The sequence below is a fragment of the Parasteatoda tepidariorum genome, chromosome 11 (assembly GCF_982258835.1).
Source record: "Parasteatoda tepidariorum strain Cologne lab strain chromosome 11, Ptep-v5.0, whole genome shotgun sequence".
Taxonomy (NCBI): Eukaryota; Metazoa; Arthropoda; class Arachnida; order Araneae; family Theridiidae; genus Parasteatoda; species Parasteatoda tepidariorum.
This window is the reverse complement of record NC_141765.1, coordinates 12,931,210-12,956,363: the sequence shown is the minus strand read 5'-3', so window position 1 is coordinate 12,956,363 and position 25,154 is coordinate 12,931,210. Positions and strand designations below refer to the sequence as shown.

At 32.8% G+C, this 25,154-nt stretch overlaps 1 protein-coding gene across 3 annotated transcripts in view; it reads right to left on the bottom strand.

Moving 5' to 3' along the window:
• Nucleotides 1-2,505: 2,505 nt before the first annotated feature.
• Nucleotides 2,506-25,154, bottom strand: part of LOC107448407 (ras-related protein Rab-29) — a 32,619-nt gene continuing 9,970 nt past the window's right edge. For all 3 annotated transcript variants that reach the window (XM_016063588.4, XM_016063586.5, XM_016063589.5), the window contains exons 4-7: nucleotides 15,435-15,506; nucleotides 10,734-10,915; nucleotides 5,612-5,733; nucleotides 2,506-2,768 (exon numbers count right to left, since the gene is read on the bottom strand). In XM_016063588.4, the coding sequence (XP_015919074.1) occupies nucleotides 2,657-2,768; nucleotides 5,612-5,733; nucleotides 10,734-10,915; nucleotides 15,435-15,506 (488 nt within the window). In that variant the 3' untranslated portion in view covers nucleotides 2,506-2,656. The remainder of the gene's footprint in view (nucleotides 2,769-5,611; nucleotides 5,734-10,733; nucleotides 10,916-15,434; nucleotides 15,507-25,154) is intronic.

Genomic DNA, 25,154 nt, shown 5'->3' with positions numbered 1-25,154 from the left:
ATACTCCGAAAGTATACCCTAAAATATATGTAGAGTAAACTTTGGCATCGATATATAAAAAATACCTTTTCAAAACTTATTTTAATATCGAGTGAAATAATTTAATATGTTGTGTAACTAAATGGATAATCCCAAGAAACTGAATAGAAAATATTAAAACTTCATTGATTTTAAAAAATAATAGATGATAATAAAAGTAGACATGTTTTGAGCGTCCAATAATGAAAGTCACAAGTTATTCAAGCCTGACAAGTCTTGAGAATGGGCGATTATATTTGAACGCTCGAAGCATGTCGACTTTTACTTCCCTCTTCATATGTTTTGAAGCCAGTTGAGTTTTTATCGTCAATTATACTGTTTTACATTTAGGTCTTGATCATTATTTTGATAAGGATTTTACACTCTTTAAAGTAAACATATGCATTTTAATATTTTAACAGGATTCATGTGGTCTTTAAAAACGTAAGAGCATCAATATTGTAAAAGTTATATTTAACTTAAAAATTAAAATTTTGAGACCGGATGTTTGGAGTTAATGAAATTAAATATTTTATCTTTTAAGTTTTTGGGCCCCATTTCAGTATCTTAAGGATCTTACTAGCTCTGTTTAAAAGGAGAGTATCAGATATATATAAGAAAACATAAATAATCATAGTATTTGGTGGTAAATGTAGCTTATCGTAATTGAAGAATATGCTGTGCGACATTGCATGGTGAATTTGCGAACGTAAGTTTCAGAATGCATCGAAACACGAAGATGCTATTTGCTAATCATCATTATCCAAAGAAAACCATGTAACCTAAATATCTAGCAGAATGATGTGATTTTATAAACAACGAATCATACAATATGCAACATATTATTTCAATATCTTATTCTTAAACATAACATATTTCAATGTCTTTAAAATGCCACTAAACATTCAGCAATTCCTTGAGTTATAGAAAAAAGAAATATCGTAAATTACTGAAAACCTTGTGAATGTGCATTAGAATTACTATACAATCTACATTTTATTTTTCAAGCACTTTTTTTTTCTTCAAACTTTCTTGCCTAGAATACTCGATTAACCCTTTCGCGCCGACGGTCACAAATACGTGACAGCATAAAACAGTATCAACCAGGGTAAAAAGATAAAACTAGTAATCAAAGTAATTCTTTAGCGGTTTATTTGTGGGCGGGATTATAATTGTTTGATTTATTTAATTCACCATTACTTAGTTCAAAATAAAATTATTTAGTTATACTTTGAACAAACATTGATTATATATATGATTAAACTAACAATAATTAAATTCAAGGCAAAGTAAGTCTGTGAAATTAGCAACGCCTGCATTTAAGCTACCGTTTTTTATTTATTTACTTCTTGATTCTGATTTTGTACGAATGCTTTCATGAATCGCCCGTCCCCAAGGGGTTAAGGCTGTAAAAATGATTATCCCTAAAATTTTGTATATAGCTGTAATAAGTTATGTTAATTTAATTTTAGTATGAAATCCTCGAATAAATTTAGCAAAAACAGCATAATCTAAACAATATCAGGTAAAAAGTTCATGTATTTAAACTCTAAAAACTTAGAAAATCATAAATAATTTATAAATCGATTCAAATTTTCTTCTCAAAGGACATTAAAATAGTTTTTTTTTTTGCTTTTTAGACAAATCAGCTTAAAAATTGTCTATTGCCGAGAAACTTCGAGATATTTTCTATCAACAATGAATTAAATCTCTCTGATCAATCACAAACAAAACATTATTTAAATTTTTTTACAGTCATAGCATGGTTGCCTAGCAACCTAGTAAAATTAAGCATTATTCTTTGGAATTGTCAATGGGTTATCTTAAAATATTCATTTGCGCAGACGACTTTTTTTAGCGGTTTTCTGGACTGTCGCCAAATATATAAACCTTTATTGCGACCCAATTTACGATCCAATTTTTTTAAAATCTTGTCTACCCCCCCCCCCTAATTCAAGTGTCTAGATTCCAAATATGTAAAAAAAATTACATGTTTATTCAGAGAAAGTACGTTTTTGTGTCTGATTTCGTATATTAATTAATAGTTAGCACTAATTAATTAGCATATTTGAGGTCACCCCCAGGAATCATTAAGATTGACACTTAGTTCGTGAAAATCCGATCATTAGAACGAAAGTTATTCAGGGTGATTCGTTTTTTTTTTTTTTTTTTTTTTTTTGCGGACTGTACATTACCCCAGGTGGAAATTATATCTAGGTGTGTAATTTATATGGTATTCAATAGGTGTGTAATTCACATGGTAAAACATATTAAATAGGTGTGTAATTCACATATTTTCTGGAGTTATAAGATGAGTCCTCAAAATTAATTACGTGCCTTCTATTTCATGCATCATAGATATAAAAAAAAACCAATTAGAAGTACTGCAGTGAAACTCCGCACTTTTCTATTGATATTCGGTACATATTATTGTTACATTTATGAAAAGACAAAAATGTGTGTTTATTACTTATTAAAATCCTTCAATAAACATCGTATGTATTATTTATTTTAAAGAAGTTGAGTTATCATATGTTTAATTTAGTTATCAGTTGAAAAGAATATATTTTTTCAGGGATGCTATATTGAGAAGAAAATTCTAACTAGTTTATGTAAAAATAAATTTAACACAGTTTTTCTATTTACAACAGCTCCTTTTCTTCTTTGTTTTTACTAGGTCTACTGTTGATTGCTCATTCCGTACTGAGACCCTTCCACCATCTTTATTAATCATTGCATCCACTAAAAATCTAAATAGAAAAGAAATGTCCCATAAGAAGTTTATTTGAGATGAAAATTGGTTGCGATTGAAATCACTAAAAAGAAATAAAACTGTCAAATGGGACTAAAATGTGTTTACTTTTCATTAATTAGAAGTTGCTTTTTAGTTTAATCTTCAATTATAACAGTTGAAGAAGCTTTTTGGCCCTTTCTATTGATTTGTCAGTCTTATGTTTCTCCACATTTAAATTTTAATTTCTGACCCCTAATGTGTGTTTTTTCCCTCATTTTTGACAATAATTCTAAAAATTTATATTAAAGGTGGTGGTTGTGCAACGCCTTTTACTTTAAAGGTGACCATCACAAAGCACCATGTGTTTAATTCGATTTTGTAGATGCAAAATAATGTGTACTGAAGTTAATGTAAGTAATGCATATTTATATCCTATACCCTTGTTAACTTTTTTTTTAAAAATAAAGTATACTTTATTTTTTAAACTGTAATCAGTTGTTCAGTAAAAAAATTCCTCTATTGCTTAACCAGTTAAGAGCTAGATTTAATTTTTGAAATTCCCCTCAGGATGCGGATTTAAAATTAAGCAATGTCGAACACTGGACAAATGGTCCTATTATGAAATTTGCGTAAAACGATAAAGGGTTACATTTTGCAAATGGTCCTATTATGAAATTTACATAAAACGATAAAGGATTACATTTTTATTTAATAAAAAATTAACAATTCATTTCTAAAAAGGTTACTATTAGTAGAAATTTTTTAAAAGTATTGTCAAAAAATAATAAAATACTCAAGATACAATTTAAGAATAATTCGAGGAGAATTGAGGAAAAGACAGTTTTTGGATCGGATTTGTGTATTCAGTTCAAGATTGTTCTCTGTATCAAGATTTCTCTGCATTCTGGAGCAAAAGGCCAATTATTGCTCGCATACAAGTTACGACTTACATATGTAATTGATTCCGGGAAAATAATTTGCAGTTATATAAAGAAAACTTATCCCCAAATAATATTCTAATTGTATTCTATTGAAATTTCGAGTTTTGATAGTCAATGGTAATTTTTCATTTTATTTTTGTGTAAACGTCATACGCACTGTAATAGAGATTTGGTCCGTTGTGTATTGTTAATATGAGATATTTTAAAAGAAACGAAAATAGCATCAGAATTTATTTTAACTCTTTAGGGACATTTACTTTCCCTGGGACATGTATGTCTTGTATACGAAAACCCCATTGGGATATATGTGGCCTATGTAAAAAACCCGTTGTGACACATTTCCCATCACCCCCCCCCCAATTCCCCAAATAGTTAGTTTTTATTTTGGCAGAATGTTATTTTAACCTTATTTGATCTATTAAAGTCGCAATTTGTTTTTTTTTATTGGAAAAAAACTGGTCTTCAAAGAGTTAAACCTCTACCTTAACACTAGAAATTTTCCGAATTATAGCGATGAATGGTATAGATATGTACCGAAGAATTATCTGAAAATTCTATTGAATTATATGTAAATAAGTGCAATTAACCTTGAAATTATCAGATTAGAATGAATGATATGAAAAATTTATAAATTAGTTTAAAATATTACAAAAAAAGATTTTTACATTTGTAGGATTTAGCAGTATTTTAGTTTTATGATTACGCTATACTAATTATAGATAAAAACCAAATGATTATTAAAATGATAGATGTTTTCAAAATTATAATAGTAGAGTTCAAAAAATATACTGGTTATTCTAAAAGTAAACTGATAATTTAAAAAATCAATAAGAAAAAATTAAAGGGATATAAATGTATGGTTTGCAGCTTTCTGCGTAAGAATCTAAATTTTATTGTTACAAAACTTCAAAATTAATTACAAAGTTTGTAAACAAATGGTGCTGCTGACTAATAAAACCAAAGAAAAAAAAATTGGTGTTTTTGTTGCTTATCAGATCATTCCATTTAAAACATTTGCATCAGCGTCTGTTAATTTTTTTTTATCAGGCTGCACCATATTGTTGCTGGAAACAATGGTTATTTAAAAAAATATATATCTTCCTAGTTTTCTCACCAGCTCCATCTGCTGACGAACTTAGTCACTAATTTTGAAATTTGATTACACTATCATCTGGTTTTCTAAACAAAACGCAACAAACAGTACAGTTCTATCTTTCTAAAGCCAGTCTGAAACACATAAAAAAGCTATAATATGCGTGTAAATTTTATGATGATTATTCTCAGATTTTTCTGTTCATGTACTTCATAGTTTTTAGTAGTGTTTACACATAAAACTTACTTCAAAAAGTATAAGTAATGTGCTTCGAGTAGTTTTTAAGTATTTACTTATTGGTACATTTGCAAGCTTGTGTGCTCAATTAAGGCTTATCAAATAGAAGGACAGATAGCACAATACAGATACATCCCGGGTAACAGCAGGATTCGAACCCACTGCGTTTGACGGGCGATACCGCTCGACCAGTTTTTAAGTAAATATGCATTAATGTTGAGAATACCACTGTTGTCAAAAAATACAAACCGAAGCTCAGAATTACTAGCTTAATATTTGAAAACATACCTTTCTAATTTTGATATTTATACAGAAACATAAACTAAAGTGAACTAAAATTGTACTGCTAACAAAAGGTATTAAACAAAAAGAATATCCTTCATACATCATTTATTCACAAAAAATTTTGAGTCTGATTTTGTTACTCAAAATATCATTTCCACATATTTGTTTGCATATTTAAGATTGATGTCATTGAAATTATTTAAGATTGATATCTTTAAAATTTCATATTTTTTACGCGTTATCATTTCTTTAGTTGTTAGTAAATATATTCTAAATATAATGACTTTAATTGAAATGTCTTACTTCATGCAGTCATCTACCATCAAACCTTCTTTTGCCGAAACTTCCGTCCAGCCTATGTAGTTTCCTTTTCTGTATGCGTATTCTATTTCTTCTTGATTGACATCTCTTACAGGTAAATCACACTGTAAATAAAATATTGAGAGTTTTAATTCTTGCTTAAGAAAACTCTTTATATTTATTCAGAGAACTAAAAGGATATATTTATTACAATACTCCGTATTTATTAGTATGCAAATTAGTTATATACTTCGAAATGTTTATAAATCTTTGTCTTTGAGAATGTCTATGTTGGCCTAATTTGAAGAAGTCTCGAAATCTCATTTTCTAACTATCTAATATGTGATGCAGGGTTTTCCAAGATGACCGCCCTTAATGTATATAATTTTAGAATTCTTGTGAAAAAATGAAGTCAGAAAAGCATATTCATTAGTGGTTGCAAATTAATATGTAAGCGAAGGAAAAAAAAGTGCTATCGAAATCTGCTTGATTGCTGGAAGAAACAAAGAAATTGAAATATGACTATAAAACCCAGTTTCAACCGACAAGAGCCATGATGGCTCAGGGTTTTGTGGTTTTCCTCTCATGTAACGCAAATGCTGTCTAATTAAATCAAAAAGCACTCCACGAAGGTAAATTTCTCCTAATACTTGATCCAGGACTTCCTTTGTCTTCTGGATTGGGTTCCAAATCACAAGGCTACGGAGTTGAACATTAATAGTCGTAAACTCAAAATTGCGTCGGCTGTTCAAGGATGGTTATAAAATAAAATAAAACAATTTTTCTTCAGTGGTAGATGGATCATGGGTTAGAATCTCCTTGCCGTCGGGCTAACCGTGGGAGATTTTCGTACTTTTCCTCTCCATGTAACTCAAAAGTGGTTAGTTCCATAGAAAAGTAATTTGATTCTAGAGTTCCCTTGTATTCTGGGTTGGACAAGGATACGGAGTTGAACATTGAACTCAGAATTTGGTTAACTCAGCTTATGAAATAAAATATTAAATCGAACAGGTTTTATACACTTAACAGTTAATTCAAGAGATGATCACCTTGATGTTAATTTCATTTTGTATATTTCGCTATATCTTTCGAACTGTTTAAGCAAATCAATACTTTTTGCGTAGAATTAAAAAATTCATTTTTCCAATGATAATACACTGTTGTGCAAAACTTAAGCAACAAGTGCGTTTTTTGTCATAACTCTACAAGAAATCATCCCACTGAGATGAAATTTGAATATGATGTACTTTATTTTGTACTTAAACGATGGTAAAGAATAATGGCGCAGAAATGAATATAAAGCTTAAAGTAGGGTATTGAACAAAAAAAGGCTTTATTTGACATATAGTGGCGTTACACATGATTGCCTGAAGAAGCGTAAGTACAACTGGCAGATGTTCCCTAGTATGGGATATGCCCTCCCTTTACTGTAATTGTTGCTTGGCATCGTGTCTCCATGCTAAGCACCAGATTATCCAGGAGTTCTTGTGGTAAACGTCTCCATTCCTCCTTTAACGCATCTTTCATCTGATGGGTGTTACCAGGAGGATGCTGTCGTGTCGCAAGACGTCTCCCTAATGCATCCCACATATGCTGCATGAGATTTAGATCTGGAGAGTAAGCTGGCCAATCCATTCACTTTCCAGTAGCTCTTGAACATTAGCAGTACGGTGTGGCCGGGCATTGTCATCCATAAAAATGAAGTCTGGTCCAATGGCCCCTCGGAACAGACGCACATGGGGTAGGATTACCTCATTGCAGTAGCGGTTTCCTGTTACAGAACCTCTGTCGAAGATCTGAAACTCAGTCCGCCCGTTCAACATAATGCCCCAGACGACAACTCCAGGACCACCGTAACGATCTCTTTCCGCGATGTTATTGGGATGAAATCGAGCTCCAACCTCTCTCCAGATCAACTTACGTTGAGAATCGCTTGTAGCGCTAAAACGACTCTCATCTGTGAAGAGGAAGCGACTCCATTGATGAGGTGTCCAGGTTTCGTGTTTTCTGCACCACTCTAAACCGTGCCGCTGAGGGCTAACTTTTAAAGGTATGCAGCGTTCAGGACGTCTAGCAAATATGCCACCTTTGTGGAAGCGTCTGGCCACTGTAAATCTTGATACTTGTCGTCCTGTGGCTGTGCACAGTTGCTGAGATATGGCGCTCGCTGACTGAAAACGGTTTCTTTTCGCCTGGAGGACAATGTAACGTTCATCTCTTGGTGTTGTTTTCCTTGGACGGCCACCACCAACCTTCCGAACAGCTGTACCAGTAGTTTTAAAGGCATTCCAAGCACGAGAAACAACACTTTTGTTGATCCCGAACTCTTCGGCGACACTGGTCACACTACGCCCCTCCTCAAGCTTCCCAATCATTCTTCCTCGAGTAAAGTCGTCTGAATGATTTCTTGAAGACATGTTTCACAAAACAAATCACTTGCACTTGCAGCGACTGTCTTTAACTACGGTGCTCTTCATCCTTTTATCACAGCTTTGACCTGCGCGCGCCGACCCACAAGGTTTACGTACACTTACATCACCTACGACGTCTTATCTCTAAAATTTGCATACAAATAATCTTTCTACTGAATTACGTGCATATTATACTGTAATTTCATGGCTATCTTATACTTTGTTGGGGAGCTGTGACCGAAAAACTACTTGTTGCTTAAGTTTTGCACACCAGTGTATATTTCAACCAAAATATGAATTTTCAGTATTATTAATTATTTAATTTAATGATGATTAATGCATTTTCATCGTGAGACATAAAAAATTTTACATTAATCTAAACTATAAAGATTAAAATGATAAAATTAAAAATTTGAATGAAATCTGTCAAATTGTTTCTGAGTAACAAAATTTCATTAAAAAAAAATCGGTCCAAATTTTGAATTTTGTTATTAAAGTTACATAGTCTGGATAGATGTAAAAAATGTTACACCTTTTTTTATCATTGTCAAGTTAAATAAACGTGTATAAAAAAAATCCTGAAATATTATATTTTGCCCGAACTTATCTCTGGAAAAATGATTTTAGTAATTCTATGCAAAAAAAATTTTTTATTCGCTTAAATAGATCTAGAGTTATAGCGAAATGCGGATAAAGTTATCTTTAAATCAAAAGTAATTCAGCTTTTCCTTTTTTATTTCACATTTTGCTCATCCGATATTTTTGATATTGTATATACATAAAGTTCACGTATATCTTATCAGAATATAATTAATAAAATTTTCTTTTGTATTTAAATTTTTTTTTTTTTGTCAAATACAATATTAACAAACATAAAAAAGATTTTCAAACATTAAATATGCTTTATGTAGTTATTAAAATGAAAAGCTTAATCTCGAGTGTCATGACAATTTTATTTAAATAGTAATTCTCTAGGTATTTTTTTTATAGAAATATCTAAACAAAAAGTAAAGTTTTTCTACACTGTAAAAACTGTCGTGTAATATCTCTCCGAATATGATGTTGAAAACCTCCAAAATTGTGTAAAGAAACACTGCGAGCGTTCATATAGGATTTAAAGGGTGTGATTTAAATCTTAACACGAAGAATTAAATAATCTTACACCAAAATTCTCACGCTTTCTCTCCATTCGAGAATTATTTTCACTTCGGAAAACACCAATGTTGGCGTGTTTTGAATATCAAAAATTCAGGAAACGCGAAGTATAGAATATCGCGAGTAGTTTGTTTACTATCTGGTATGAGCAGGCGAGAATTTGTTATTTTCAACCCTGCTATCCTTCTACAGAAACGGAAAATTCGCTGCTAAATATGTGTGTTTTAGTTGTGTAATAAGGATAATTGAAATCACTGAGAACTGTATAAACTGATTTTAATGTGTAATTTCTATCTGCTTCCGTTTACTTAAGCCTAGTTCTAATTCGCCTTAAGATTCTCTCTGTTATACGCGTGTGTTAGATTTACAATTTAATTTTAAGACTTGTTTATATTAAGATTTGTGCATTCTAAATTAATGATTCTTACTTTACATTGTATAGTAAAAATAACTTTGCTGACTCTTATGTGTGTATCTCTCCGTGTATCTTATCTTACTGTAATTATAAATTTTAGCACTACTGAATAACAAAAATAGTGACGGCTACTTTACACTAAGTTGTGTAAAGAACATTGGTACAGTGAAACACTAGATCCAAGAGTTATGTATGGCGTTTTTCACTACACCACTTTGGTGTAAAGTAGTTACCACCATTCATAAAAGTTTATATAAATTTTTTAAAATGTATAAAAATTTTAAATTTTTTATTGTGCGTTTTTAGTCCCTAACCGTTCGCACAGTCTAGATTGAACTATTGAAAAACTAAAATATATTCTTTACAGCTATCATAGGATAAAAAGTGAATTATTAGCTAGCAAATCAAATGTTTTGAATGAATTCTAACTGATGTTCGAATTTAACAGTTTTCCACCAAACTATGAGCTCAGCATTGAAAAACTCATCTTGAAACTTAGGTTTTTTGGGAATATTTTGTACTAATCCTCTTATCAACCGACTAACTTCCATTAAATAGAATTTTTTAGCACACTTTATCTAAAAATATCGGAAATATCATCATGATTTTTATTTTATAATAAACATTAGATACATATGAATGAACCAGTGGCATGCAGGAGTAACTGGATACCCGATTATACTTGATTAGATGCCATTGAAAAGAAGAGTGAAATTAATGGAAAAAAGGGGCAAAAACCGCCTACTTAATTTAATTTTTTATAAAAAGTTGAATCAGTCATTTAAATTCATTTTCAGGTATGTTTAAAAATTTATTCTACGGTAAAAAAAATTATTATTTCCAACGAATTATCCTTAAATTTTTTTTAAATAAAAAGAATTCTTAAAACTCGATCTGAAACTTCATTGTTAAACATGTTGAAAATCATAGGTTATTCTTAACAGATTATTTTGTTTAAAGTAAATGTTATCTGTTAAAGATATAATTACACAATTAAAGTAGTGGTGGATTTAAGTTTTCGTGTCCTTAGTCGTCAATAGATTCATTTGTTCAATTTGTGTAGATGCATTATCAGCATTTGTTTTGGCTGGATTGAATACCTTCACGCCACTGGAACAAACCCTAAAAATGATCAAATTCTTACTTTGTTTCCAAGCAAAATAGAAGGTAATAAGGAACCGTCAGATAAGTGACATTTAGCATCAACATCTTTTTTCCATTTCATTGCACTGAGAAAAGTACTTCGTTTATTTAGATCAAACATAACAATACAACCTTGAGCATCTTTATAATATACTCGCGTCATCCATGTGAATCGTTCTTGACCTGAAACTCGAAAACAATTTTTTTTTTATATTTGCAAATTTATGGCGATTCGAAATAACATAATTGCACTTTTTACGATATAATAGTTCATGCAGTTTTACACTACTTTGTAGTAGAAAACATATTTCGAAAAGATGCCTATAAGCAGGCTTGTACCCTAAATTTCTTTCCAGTAGGGTACTTCCACAGCGTCATTTTGATTACTTTCTGGTCTATATTTGTTTATTAATTTGATATATCATCTAAATTAGCAGAGAGGCCAACTTGCTCCGTTTTGTGGGCAAAATCTTTTTAGGTTGCAAAATTTATACCTAAGTGGATCAAATATAAATGAGTTTAATTTATATGTTATAAATGATAAAATGATTATAAATGAATTAACTTAATATTAAAATTTTACTTTCGGGAAATATAAAAATGTTATTTTTCTATTTAATGCCCGTGAACTTCCACACACTTTTTCAAACGTTTTGGAAGTTTTTTTTAATCCCGGTGGCGTAGAAAGAAATACGTCGTGTAGTGAATTGATTGCACTTCTTCATTGGATGAAAATCTCTCTCAGAGGCTTCTTGCAACAGTCTAAATATATGGTAGTCCGAAGGTGCCAAGTCCAGGCTATATGGAGGATGTGCATCTGCTTCCCAGTGTAACGCTTATAACTTCTGTTGTGTTACTGTGGTTTTATGCGGCTTTTGACAAAGGTCTTTTCGTGTATATTTGTGATTTGTGTTCAAAATTCTAGGCGCCTCCCTCGCTGAAATTTTTCGACATTCCAAATCGTCATGAATTATGCTTTATATATTTCCATAACTTATCTCTATTATAACACTAATTTCTCGAACTTAACTTCGTCAGTCATTATGAATGAGGTCACGAACTTGGTCAATTTTCTCTCTGTCGTAAGACTCGTACTTGGTCGAAAAATATGACATAAGTTTTCAACTTCTTCTTAGCCTTGTTTGAATAACTTGTGCCATTTGAATACTTGAGCCTTCGACAGGGTATCATTGCCGAACTGTGCCTGTTATCTGCCCAAAATTTCATTAGATTTGACATTTTTCCCTTGTTACAAATGAAATTATAATGCGATGTGCAACGGCATAAGAAACTTTACGCTCACTTATGATTCAACTTACTGAAAAAAAGAACTTTCAAAGAAATAAACACTGCCAAACAATTATTTAGACTAGATAAAATTCTATTGTTCCCTTGACAATGAGAATAAAAATCTTCTGCTGCTATTAAAAAAGTCTCATTCATATTTGATCCACCTAAGTATTTTAATGTATGATTCTCTATTAAATAAATTCGTTATTAAAATATCCAGTACATATAAATTATTCTGAAGTTTACAAAAACGCTTCTTCATCCGTGAGCCTTTTTAAGTGTACATTCAGTTTTGCAACATTTTTTTTAAACGTTAAAAATTTTTAAAACATGAACAAAGGAATATGTTCTAAGAGAAGAAAATGTCGATTACCATGAAGCAATACTGTATCTCAACATACGCAAAAGAAGTTGCTATATTTAGTGATACTTTTATCTTTGAAATACGTTTTAGTTTGAAATACGTTTTAGTTTTCTGCCAAATAAGTTTAAACCATCGCCAATTCTTTTGGGGACAATACAATTCCTAAGGAAGACAAATAGAAAGTATAGTCATAATTTAATTCTTCTGCAGCTGAAACTGGAATGGCTTTTAACAAATTTCTATTTTCACTGAATCAAGTAGTCAGTTGGGTTAAGATTATATGAAAGGTTTTACTGAATGATGATTGATATTGGTTAATTGTAATTATTTTCATTAAAACAAAACCTGTAAGAGATAAACTGTCAATTTTTCGACTTTTAATTTGATGTTCCTATTTCAATCAATTTGTTTCTCAAGTATTATCAAAGAGACTACTTTCTTTATAATTTTCGTCATTCCGCATATTTTTAATAAATGAGATTAAAGATGAGCAGTGCCTTGAAAACGCTAAAACTTGACCAATGACTTAAGGTAAATCTGATGTGGTAGTCCTAGCGAAAAAGTTTAGCAAAAACTACAGCAAATGCCCCGTACAATCAAATTTCGAAGTAAGAAAAAATTAACGAAAATCACGTTAGAAGTCAAACATCAAATTACACTGGGAAACAAATTTTTTGTTGAATCTATACAAACACTTGTTCTTGCCTAATTCAGGTATGAGGATTTCAAATCTAAAATTAGTTTAGCTCCTGAAGCTACAGGTTTTTTAAAGGACATTTCCAGCCTATTCTTTGTCGAAATGTACAAGTTTAAAAACGATATACATATAACAGGGGGTAGCATAAATATTGCGACAAACTTCTAGGGGAATAAGAGCACATCACCAGGATTAAAATTACATTCGAACCCATGCCCGGTAATGTCGTCGGGAGAGCTAGGGGATGTCGTCTAGGGGAGCTTCCCAGTTACGACCTGTTCAAAAGCACATGAAGAAATAGTTTATAATAGAGAAAGCACCCCTAGCGGCGCATGCCGATATTTCAGAAGTTTGTCTCAACCCCCAATTATATTTATCGTTTTTAAACTGTACATTTCGACAAAAAATAGACAAAAATGTCATTTAAAAAAATTGTAGTTTGAAAAGAGGAAGTGATTGAAGATTTGAAATCAGCGGTATAAAAATATCCAAGATTTGTTAAAAAAAGAAAAAAAGTATCTTGCAACAGAAAAATAAAATTGGTTTCCAGTGTTATTTATCAACCTCAAAAACTAGTAACATTCAACGATTCTACTGATTCAATGAGTTCATAGTTTTATAGCCTTGGGAAAGAAAATTATTTGATTTCAGAATTCGTTGTCTGTATTGACCTAGAAAGTTGTAGATTTAAATCATGGACTGTCAAATTATTTATTAATCTCCAAAACTAATAACATTCAATGATTCTACTGAATCGAGGAGTTCATAGTTTTATAGCTCTGAGGAAAAAAAGTTTGATTTTAAAATCCGTTGTCTGTATTGAAGATTGTAGAAAGTGTGAAAATGTTCTAGAAGATGTAATAACGGAAAATAATACAGTCATGTGTCATCTGAGTTAAATTTTCCGTATCGTTGCAATCTTTTGGGGAATAAAATGAGGCGGAACTCAACCCCGAATGACAGCCCCTTGGCTATCTAGAGTAGAATCCAGGCTCTACCTATAAGGCTAAATAGAAAAGATCTTTGAATAGACGCACAATAATAACTTTTCATTAATATTAAATATCACAAAGCAGTGTTTTCCATACCCTCAAACTAGCTTTTCCTCATTTGATACCCACAGATTACTTATGAACTACATAAACCCTCATTTATAATACAACTTTCATTCAATATAATATCATTCTGTCAAACAAATTCCGATGCGTGGCATCATTAATATATAACTTGTTAAATTTTGATATAGCTTTCTTCGATTAAGCGTTTGTATGCTATTCTCTGGTTAGCGATAAGGCTTTTTTTCGTAAACCCGATTGTTAAATTAAGTCTCTTTCAAACTAAAAAAGTTAAGACGGCCACTATAGATAAAGTTTTCTAATTCATCCCGATTGGGGTGTACACTATTTTTTATGGTGGTTAGAGCATCCGACTACGTCCGTTTAGGTCCTTGGCCAGCAGTCAACAAACATCGCTTTTACGCACTCTCCTAAACATTGGTGACTACGGACACTCGAACACGAAATGCAACTATCTCACTCCTCGACTAACTACATCACATTGTTTCACGGTTCTCCTTGATAGTACAAACAAATCTCCTTGTTTCACAGTTGTCCTTGATAGTACAAACAAATCGCCTTGTTTCACGGTTCTCCTTGATAGTACAAACAAATCGCCTTGTTTCACGGTTCTCCTTGATAGTACAAACAAATCTCCTTGTTTCACGGTTGTCCTTGATAGTACAAACAAATCGCCTTGTTTCACGGTTCTCCTTGATAGTACAAACAAATCTCCTTGTTTCACGGTTGTCCTTGATAGTACAAACAAATCGCCTTGTTTCACGGTTCTCCTTGATAGTACAAACAAATCGCCTCTGCCCACATCGTCAAGACCCGAAATGTATTGGAATGGCGACTTCACTCACGCACGGGCCGTGCGGCCTCTTAGTCTCTTGAAACGCTAACGACTGACAACGAGTCCTTTCGTTCACAGAGTGTGCGGTGGCTACTACTATATATAAAGCTTCCTAATTCACTGGAGTGTTCACTCTTTTCCATGGTGGTTAGAGCATCCGACTACCACCCCAGAGATTCTTAGTTCGAATCCTGCAGGTAGCTAACAAATATCTTTTCCACACACTCTCAGAAACATTAAGAGAGCCTGGATTCTATGTATCCACCATTTACAAGTGTTTTCAGGGAGAACCTTACACGCGCATAGTTTCCTGGGAATACTTTTACTAGCATGTTTAATCAGGTAAAAACGTGATTCCTAATGTAGTTTGATTCGCTTCATTCACTTTTGAATTATGGAAATGTGTAATGTATTTTAAGATAATTAATTGAAGTTCTCACCTGCAATATCCCATAGCTGAAGTTTGATCACTTCTTTATCAGATTTCCACAAAACCTTCATGGCAAAATCAACTAAATAAAAAATGAGAGTTTTTTTTTTTTAATATTACTCTTCAGTCCAGTGTGAGTCATAATGATTACACTTTTGGAATCCATTAAAAAGTCAAAAAAGAAAACACATTAAGGGTCGTAAGTTCACATTTAAGTGACACAGAATATAAACATTTTCCAACCTTAAATAATCACTATTGAGATCAATAAAAACAAGGGAGGGTTTAAAGCAATTATTTATCTATTTATCAATCTATTTTAGGATGAAGCTTAAAGCCGATTAATAGCAAGAGACGTATAGCTCAACTAGACAAATAAAGGGCTTTTTTATTATTTTAATTCATCTTTTGCTCTTCCTGAAATTAGTAATTATTGGGTTAAGTTTAGATAGTTTAGACTTTTCTCACTTGAACATTAATCTGCGAACTCTAAAATTTATTATTTTTTTTACATAATTTTTTACTACAATTCTTAAAATATATATTGAGGATGGTCCATACGGAACAGATTATACGACTAACTTTAAGCTGTAGATAGCCTTATATTTTGAGAAGCAATAAAAAAAAAAGAGAGAGAGAGAGATGTTTCTAAAATTTTACACAAATTAAAATACTTGTTCTGTTTACGTGATTGTGGCGTGTTGATCATAAAGATGGGGCGTGATATGTTTATACACAATGCATCAAAGATTATTTGCCTTTAATCTATAAATATATATTTAAGAAATGGATACAATAAACTCCCGATAATCCGTAGTAAGATGAACAATAGTGAGTATAAATTACCACGAACAATAGCGCGTATAGCAAAAGTATTTTGTTTACAGCGGGGTTTGTTTCAAGATATAGTATGCCTAAATGTGATTCAACCAATGATAATTTGTTCAAGAGAAATTCTATACCATGATATTCTATCCCTATAAGATTCAGTCTTGCAATATTTGTACCAATTGTCCCACGTTTTTTCTTTCCGTTATATTTTTACCGTTGATAAGAAATACCGATTTTATTAACTATTATTATTAATACATTAAAATGAATTAGTAATCGTTCTGATGGCAGTTATAGAAATAAAAAAATTGCTATTAATTTAGTTCTTGGCTTGAGAACAGTGAGCCTTTTTGTTACATTTCTTAAGGTACTTTGAAGAAAAGAAAGATTTTCCTTGGAGTTTTGGGCAGCATCTTACCCACGCATAGGAAGGTATTTAATGGTATTTAATATCATTTCATATCAGGATGCAATAGAAGTTATGAGTTAGTTCAACCATGAGTTAATAATTGTGAGAAAAAGCTTTTCAATAATTACGCACTAGAATTAAGATGTGCCACTTATTTTATATATATATATATATATATATATATATATATATATATATATATATATATATATATATATATATATATATATATATATATATATATATATATATATATATATATATATATATATATATATATATATATATATATATATGTATACATATATATATATCAGTTCAAAAGGAGAGAAAAAGAAAATATTAATAAAAATAATAAGAAACCGGAAGAAAAATCCGAGAAAAAGGAAAAAAATTAATAAAATCCGGAAAATAAAAGATATAATCCTTTAATCAGCTCACACGATTATATCCGTAAAGAGGAGTGCTTTCTAATATTGTATCAATATAATCAAAGCAAAATATATCAATACAATAGTGTGAGGAGCACTCAAGAAAAAATTTACAAAACATTTACAGCAAATAAAATATATATATATATATATATATATATATATATATATATATATATATATATATATATATATATATATATATAATATACAGGGTGTCTCAGTTAAGAGTGGTTACTCCTAAGAGTGGTAGGGTGCGTCCTGACGACTCGAAATCATATAGCAATGCGGGGTAGGAAATGCTTTCCCGAAGCGGAAATGTACACAGAAGCACCATAAAAAAAATAGACCGTAAGTGAAAAATCGTTTTAATCATGCATTGAAATAAGCATAAGGTACATGGGTCAAAGTAAGTGTTCGAAGTTTCTGCCACCGGCTACAATGCACACCTCACATCTCCGGCGCATGGACATCCGAACATTCTGCAATACTCCAGGCACATCTCGAATTTCTCCGGCAGCTACTGCGATTCTTACAACCAGCTCCTCAGCATTGTCAACAGGGGTGCCATAAGCCAGTGTTTTCATATGACCCCAGAAAAAAAAGCAAGACATGATAGGTCAGGTGACCGAGGAGGCCAACTCACTGGAAAGCTCGGAACTTTCGTACAACGCTATCTACCGCCTCTGGAAAGCATTTCCGACCCCGCATTGCTATATGATTTCGAGTAGTCAGGATGCACTCTACCCCTCTCAGGAGTTCTGAAACGTTTAGCTGAGACACCATGTATATATATATATATATATATATACATATATATATATATATATATATATATATATATATATATATATATATATATATATATATATATATATATATATATATATATATATATATATATATATATATATATATATAAATATATATATAACTAAACTAAACTCAGCGGAGCGACAGCCCTTGAGGGCCAAGGCCTACTGTGCCCATCTCAATTTTCTTGACCTTGGGCTCTGGGGTGCAGGAGCTGATGTTCCGGTCAGGTGGTCAGCCGAACGCGGATCCCCAGTGTTTAGTTCCCAAGCATGCTTGGTACTCATTTATCGAGTACCACTGAAGGGATGAAAGGCTGAGTTAGCCTTGCCCGGCCCGAGGATCGAACCAGGGACCTGTGGCACGACAGCGCGAAGCGCTACCGCTCAACCACCGGTCGTCTATCTATCTATCTCTTTGTCTATCTATATATATATATATAAACTAAGTTGCTAACTATGGCTAAAGTAACTTCATCTGATTAATGTAATAAACATATTCATTTAGAATAATTAATAAAACAAACAATCTGAAAAATTAAGAAGAATTAACGACTAGTTTTTTAATAACATTTAACAATTATTTAATAAAAAAAGATTCAGTAAGTCACTTTAAGAAATTCAAAAGCAGATAAGTTGTAAAAACAACCACCACCGAACGGTCCCAAGCTTCAATTGCCGGGTCGGGGGAGCAGGAAACAAGACATGTTGGTTGAGGTAAAGATGGTGCGCTTTGGCCTGAACTACCATTTTAGGTGAAGCAAGTCCACCACAGTATTCCCCCCTAATGCTTATAGCACGATTATCACAGATATTGTGTTGAATGTGTTGAATTTGACTCTGCGACCAGAGCGAGTCTGTACTTCCTGTGGTAGCACAGAAGGTGGCGAAATGTCAACATTCACGGGTGTGAAATCGGGTGTATCCACGTTAGATGAGTTTTGAGTCTCGTGAGAAGATGAAGGTTCAGAGTCAGTCAAAAGAAAGGCTGATTTAAGTCTGTCAACACTGATAGTTGATGTTCTTCCATTGGCAATTATTGTGAAATGTTTATCAGTACAACTGATCACTTCAAATGGACCACTGTAAGGTGCAGTGAGAGATGATTTATTACTCACGTCTTTCACAAAGACATGTGTGTTTGATGATAATGCTGGGTGCACGAACAGGTTTGTTTGACATGAGCGGAGGTATTTGCCGTCCTGAAAAGTTGCATAGTGTCCCTTAACTTCTGCAGGAAACAGGAAGGATCATCAGAAGGTTTTGTCGAAGGTGGTTCCAGGAATTCACCAGGAAGACGAAGTGATTTTCCATACACCATTTCGGAACAAGTTCCTTTGATATCCTCTTTGAAGACTGTACGGAGGCTAAGGCGAACAAGGGGTAGACATTCAGTCCATGACTTCTGGTGGCACCTGAGAGCTTGCTTCAACGTACGGTGGAAACGTTCAACCAATCCGATTGAGGAGGGATGGTAAGGCGTTGTTCTAATGTGCTGGATATCTAGCATTTGTCGGAGTTCTGAGAACAGATGAGATTGGAACTGTGTGCCTTGATCCGATGTAAGAACCAAAGGGACGCAAAATCTTGCAATCCAATTTTTCACCAATTCTCGGGAAATAGTCTCTACAGAGATGTCACATATTGGAATGGCTTCAGGTCATCTGGTAAATCTATCTATGATGGTTAGTAGGTATTATTATCCGTTGGAAGGAGGTTGTGGCCCAACGATATCGATGTGAATATGTTCAAACCTTTCGGAAGGAAGGTTGAAATGCTGAATTGGGCTCTTAGTGTGCCTTTGGATTTTTGACTTTTGGCACTGCAAAGCAAGATCCAGCCCAGACAGCTACGTCTTTGCTCAAAGAGGGCCAGACATATCTTACTGATAGCATTTTCTGTGAAGCTCGGATACCAGGGTGAGATAAATTATGAATCGACTCAAATATACGTCTTCAATAATTGATAGGAATAAAAAGGACGTAATTTATTATTGCTCGAGTCACAAAAAATGCTTAAGTTTTCAGTTAATTTAAGATGTTGTAACCTAAGTGAAGTTTCGTTATTTGAAATTAGTGAATTTAATTCTTCATCATTACTTTGAGCTTTAGCTATAGCAGAGAAATCTATTTAGGGGAGGTTAATTTCACTAATACGACTTAAAGCATCTGAGATAACATTATCAGTTCCTGAAACGTGTCTAATGTCAGTGCTAAATTGTTATATGAAATCAAGATGCCTTAATTGACGGGGTGAGCATGAGTCGGATTTTTTTCGAAATGCGTAAATAAGGGGCAGATGGTCAGTAAATATAATGAATTTGTGTCCTTCTAAAATGTATCTAAAATGTTTAACTGTTAAATAAATTGCTAACAGTTCCCTGTCATACGTGCTATAATTTCGTTCCGTTGAAAAGAAGGCGATCGGTCGAGGTCCAGAAGGGGTTAAAGATTGTAAGATAGATCCTACAGCTATATCAGATGCGTCAACCATGACAGAAAGTTCATTGTCAGGCGAATAATAATCCAAAGTTACGGTTTCTGCAATATCTGTTTTACATTTGGTGAATGATTTTTTCGGCGTTATCGTTCCATTGAATGAGACTTTTATCATTCTTCTTCGAATTTTTTAAGAAATCGCTCAATGGAGCTTGCGTTTTAGCAGCGTTAGGGACGAAACGCCTATAAAAATTAACTATTGCCAGAAATCGTCGCAATTCCGAAACTGTTTTTGGTTTGGGATAATCACGTATTATTTGAACATTTTCCGGCTGGGGTCTTACACCTGAAGAGGTAATTAAACAGCCCAGAAATTTTACAGAGGTTTGACCTTGAACACATTTGGAAGCGTTTAACCTTAAACCGTGTTGCTGAAGACGCTCAAAAATTAGACGAAGGTGTGTTTTATGTTCATCTTCATAACTCGACGCAACTAAGAGGTCGTCAAAGTACGGAATACAAAAATCTAAACCAGATAACACTTGCTGAATATAACGTTGGAAAGTTTGACTGGCACACCGTAGACCAAGGAGCATGCCGACATACTCGAAGAGGCCGAAAGGGGTCGTAACGGCAGTCTTCGGAATATCTTGTGGAAAGACTGGAATCTGGTTATAAGCTCGAGTAAGGTCTAATACCGAAAATATAGATTTATTTGAAAATTGCTGAGTGCAATCTTGGATGTGCGGAACAGGGTAGCGATCGAGCACAGTAATGGCGCCTGTAATCGCCACAAGGAAGTCTCCGTTTGGTTCTTTTACCACATGTAATGGGCTCACCCACGAAATCTTAGAAGGGCGGATAATACCTTGCGAAAGCATAAATTCGAATTCTTTTTTAGCAGCGTTAGGAATATCAGCACATAATCGTCGCGATTTAGAAAAAACTGGTTGACCAACGGTCTCTACTTGGTGATAAACCAAAACTTCGTTATTTTTTTTCATCATGTAACGATGGGTTAGTGATAGACGAGTATTGTTACAAAATTTTTTAGTAGGGAGAATTATCTTTTGGTAACAAGCAAATATTAGTGATATTTGGGAGACCGCGAGAAAAATGTCTGGATGACTTAAGATTTGTTAGGTGATCGATAAGACAATTATTAAGAACATCCACAAGTAAATTGAAATTGGTGAGAAAATCGACGCCTATTATCGGCTGAGTAACGTATGCAATGATGAAATGCCAATTAAATTCTCTACGTAAATTTAAGTTAACTGATAACAATTTAGTACCGTAAGTCGATATCTGAGATCCGTTGGCTGCGAATAAAACTAACTAATCAGGTTTCTTAGAAGACGAAAAAGATTTGGGAATTATCGATACATCTGCTCCCGTATCTATTAAAAATTTTAAATGAGACGAGGAGCCTGCCAGTAAGAGCTTATCAACGTGACGGTCGCTGTCTTCGCCATTTGGCAATCGCCAACTTAGTTTTCCTGTTGATTATGAAACGCACAGGGTGATAAACGTTTTCGAGCTCGTGTTCCAAAATTTGTGTAATAAAAACACATGTTGTTCACGGGATCTTTGAATTTATTTTGTCTATTGCGGGATCGGCTGTGTGGGGAGAGTAGATATCGACCATGTCAACCTTCATCTATGAAAAGGTATCCCTTCATAGAATCGAGTTAGCATGTCTTATATACTAGTGAATTGTAATTTTGTAGTGGTAGATATCCTACAGGCTGTTACGATCATTTCGCCCGTTACCTCGATTTCCACTTCTATCTCTATCACGTGAATGAACAAGAGTGGTCAGCCCACTAACCTGTTTGCTGAGCTGCGCAATTTGTTGCTCTAACTGTGAAACTGTGAGCTAGATTCATTTTGAAAATTTTTAGCGCAAGATTTAATTTGATTCACACTCGCAATATCGCTAATTTTATCCGCTACAACAGCTACTCAACGCAGCTAAATACTTTGCGATGTAGAAGGGAGGCGAGAGAGCCATAACGATTTTAGAAGCGGCTCACCGGCAGCTTCTCTGGCTAAGCTACGCATGCGAGTAAGGAGTTGAGAGGGACGTTGATCTCCGAGTTCTAGGCCTTGCAAAAGAGCTCTAATTGCTATAAAAAATCAATGTTATTTCTAGTAACGAGCAATTAATTACAAATTAAATTAAGAATTTCTCACGCTTAAAGTGAATAAAATAAATCTCATTTTTAAGATACACAAGTTACACAAATAGGAAATAAAATGTAATAATTAAATTTAAACTGACCATCAACTTATTATTTATTGACTCATGCAAGAATAAATTTGAAAAATAAAATATCATACCTTGAAATAAGATGATAATCCAGAGTAAATATCCAGTGATGCGCGTGTATACACAGAGAAAAAAAATTACCTATTTGGACTAACATGAAATCGAGTGAAGTAAATTTAACAGTAAGAATTTAGAATAACTAATGATTGTTAAGAAAAAAAATTCGATCGGGTTCCGAGAAACATTGCTCGTTTCGGTCACCACTATGGCTAAATTTACTTCATCTGATTAATGTAATAAACATATTCATTTAGAATAATTAATGTCCCGCAATGGACTGATCGTTAAGACACGGTTCCCAGCAGATCACCGAAGTGAAGCATCACTGGCTGCGGTCAGTGTGCGGGTGGGTAACCACTTGGATCAGTCTGCGTAGGGACCGAGGGTGTGCGGTATTGGTCCTCGTTAAACTGTTCTATCGTAAGTGCTCAACTTCGCGTGCAGGTCGTCGGGCTATCGAAGCGGGGGTGCCATCCCCTCTGCAGAGGATCAAAATTGTGATACCATGTCTTCGGATCATCCTCAGGGATGTTTCCCAGACCGTCGCCAATAGCCCATTGTGCAACTCTAGTGCGACGTAAATGAACAACAACAACAAGAATATTTAATAAAACAAATAATCTGAAAAATTAAGAAGAATTAACGACTAGTTTTATAATTACATTTAACAATTATTTAATAAAAAAGATTGGTTTAGTAAGTTACATTAAGAAATTCAAAAGCAGATAGATATATCGTAAAAACAACCATCACCGACCGGTCCCAAGCTTCAACTGCCGGGTGGGGGGAGCAGGAAACAAGACATGTTGGTTGAGGTAAAGATGGTGCGCTTTGGCCTCAACTACCATTTTAGGTGAGGCAAGTCCACCACACTAACTTTATTCATTTTAAAAATTACCTTTTTTATTACTATATGTGCGTTGTGCACGCATATAGTGTCAAGTCTTTCACTGATTAAATATTTAAGTAATAAAGTATTGGGGCAAATAAACAAATGCTTTATTGCCAATTTAATATTTGCTAATTATTACTATAATTAACTTAAAGTTTCTTTAATTTTGAAATTATATAAATATTTTTAAGATAAATATAAATGCCTCCCTTAACCCATAAGCCTCAGGCCTCATGACTACTTAATTCGGCCCTGTATGGAGGACTGTGTAGTTGAAGACGATTTTATCAGAGTCGAAAAAATTTGCTTGACTCCGGTTTGTAAAAATTAAGGTTTTGCGGATAAGAGAAGTCTTTGATTTAATGAACATAATTTAACAAATATTTATAATTATGTAAACAAAAATATTTCTCAAATGATTATCATAGCAATTATTTAAATTATAACTTATCATAAAATTAATTTATCAAATTTAACTTTCTTTGAGCCTTTGTTCGATTAAAATAATGTGTCTATGGAATAATATGTCTATGGAATCTATAATTTGTTCTACTTAAAGCATTAATACAAGTAAAAATAAATTTATTGAGATACTTTTAGATAAATAGTTTCGTATGATCAACGTATTTTAATTGCAAATTTCTATCACTTTTCATAAAATTATTCTCGATACCACATTTATTGCGAATAAAATATTTATAATTTGATAACGCTATTAAAAAATATATACTTCCTTGCAAATAATAATCAATTATAAATAACTTCGCTACATATCATATTTCTATTCATAAAATACATAATAAGTTTATTTAGCTAAGTTATAAAATTGGAAAAAAAAAAGATAATCTGTATAATTTTAAATAAACCATTTAAAATTGTTATTTAGTTCATGAATATTCACTAAGGAATATTCTTGTAATAAGATATTTATATACGTGCGAGTGTGGGTGGGGGAGAAATTAATATCTGCACTGTAAGAAATTCCAGCTCATATTACGGTATAAAGTATCGGTACTTTGGGCGCATCATCATTGAAGTCCATTTTACTGTAAAATCCATTTTCATCATAAAATATTATACATTAATTTTTACAGTAATATTTATTCACTTAGAGTGAATCAGTGATTTTACGGTAATCATTACTACAAAAATTACGGTATGTCAGATTTTTGTTCCGTGATATGTTCAGGTAAAAATGGATTTTACGATAAAAAGTAACACTATAAGTACCGTAATTTTTAGAGTGTAGCTCTAATTTTAGTATTTTGTGCAAATACACATATATATTAAGGTTTATTTCTTCAACTGTTATGCTTTAATATAAAATGTGGTTTTAAATTTTAAGAAAAATACCTCTAATTTTAATCGTTCGTAAAAAAATAGAAATATTTAATTTGAAATTGATATATAATTAGTAATAATATGAATATTTTTCAAGGATTCGGTGAATATTTTAATCGAATATAAGTCGGAGTCGGGATTTAAGTAAAGTCTGGAGTTCCAACTGCTGACTCCACAGCTCCGGTTTTACGAATGAATAGCCATAAACTAACTTAAGTCATTAAAGAAGAAAAATTCAACGAGA